At 30.0% G+C, this 1,262-nt stretch overlaps 1 protein-coding gene across 1 annotated transcript in view; it reads right to left on the bottom strand.

Moving 5' to 3' along the window:
• Positions 1-623: 623 nt before the first annotated feature.
• LOC137644178 (uncharacterized) overlaps positions 624-1,262 on the bottom strand; it is an 18,793-nt gene continuing 18,154 nt past the window's right edge. Inside the window, exon 6 of the mRNA XM_068377178.1 lies at positions 624-950. Within this exon, the coding sequence (XP_068233279.1) occupies positions 879-950 (72 nt within the window). The 3' untranslated portion in view covers positions 624-878. The remainder of the gene's footprint in view (positions 951-1,262) is intronic.

Genomic DNA, 1,262 nt, shown 5'->3' with positions numbered 1-1,262 from the left:
GCTTTTAGTGTATTTTTTTCCTTGTATAATCTTTAATGTTATTTTTTATTTTTCTGAGTCGGTATGCTAATAAAATTTAACAAAGCTATAAGAAAGTTCAACACATTACTGAATAAAAAATTTAAATTTTATTATGTTGTAATTGGCTAAAAACATACAGATTCCGACCCTTCTGTCTTGGGCATGGGAGAATTTATAATTCTTTATCTAAATGGAGATGTTAAAGGTTTAAAACGTTTGTGTTATTAAGCTTGTATGACAGTCTTATATGATTTCCCTGTTTTTACTTTGTTGTTGAGAAGTAAATTAAAGGTAACTCTCTCTCTCTCTCTCTCTCTCTCTCTCTCTCTCTCTCTCTCTCTCTCTCTCTCTCTCTCTCTCTCTCTCTCTCTCACCTTTAATATTCACAATAATAAACTTTATAGCAAATATTTAACTGACTTTATTGATAAACACAAATACCAATGTCAGTTCTCGCCTTTCAAATGAGTTTTGTTTATCAATTTTTCATATACTCTTAGCAATGCCAAGAATGGTATTATAGTTCTTATTATGATAATAGCATAAAAGGATAAAGAACGACCTTCTACTGTTCCATTGATTTTTATTTTTAAGATGTACATTTCAAAAAGCTAATTTTGATGAAACTTGTATTTTGTTCGTCTTCTTCATAGAATACACTAATGTTTCCTCTTGCAAATAGCCGTCTTCTTCAGCCTTCATCCTGACATTGCTGTGATGTTGTGTTACGATTTCATCTCTGCTAATGGCGATCTTGTGATGCCATTATAATTGCACCAGTCACTGTAGTCTCTGCGGTGTCATTACCTCCTCCCGAACTGCAAACGTCACTTTTGCTTCATCTTTACAAATTAGCTTTAAGTATTCTTAGCCATTTCTTCAACGCATATCCGTATCAGGCAGAGGTGGAATTTCATTTCTCTTCTCACCTTGAATAAGAAAAGGAAAATATTTTTTACTGGCAATTAGTTCAGATATATATATATATATATATATATATGTGTGTGTGTGTGTGTATATATATATGTGTGTGTATGTATATATATATATATGTGTGTGTATGTATATATATATATATATATATATATATATATATATATATATATATATATATATACACTGTATATTAATAATAATGATGTAACTTCGTAAACATTTGATTTCTTGGAGAGGGCTAATGCGTTTATTCGGTTGTTGTGTACTCGAGATTAATTATATTGATTAAACTACAAGCTAATAGT

This window comes from Palaemon carinicauda, chromosome 1 (genome assembly GCF_036898095.1).
Source record: "Palaemon carinicauda isolate YSFRI2023 chromosome 1, ASM3689809v2, whole genome shotgun sequence".
Taxonomy (NCBI): domain Eukaryota; kingdom Metazoa; phylum Arthropoda; class Malacostraca; order Decapoda; family Palaemonidae; genus Palaemon; species Palaemon carinicauda.
Note: the sequence above shows the minus strand (reverse complement) of the source record. Positions and strands in the feature narration are given on the sequence as shown.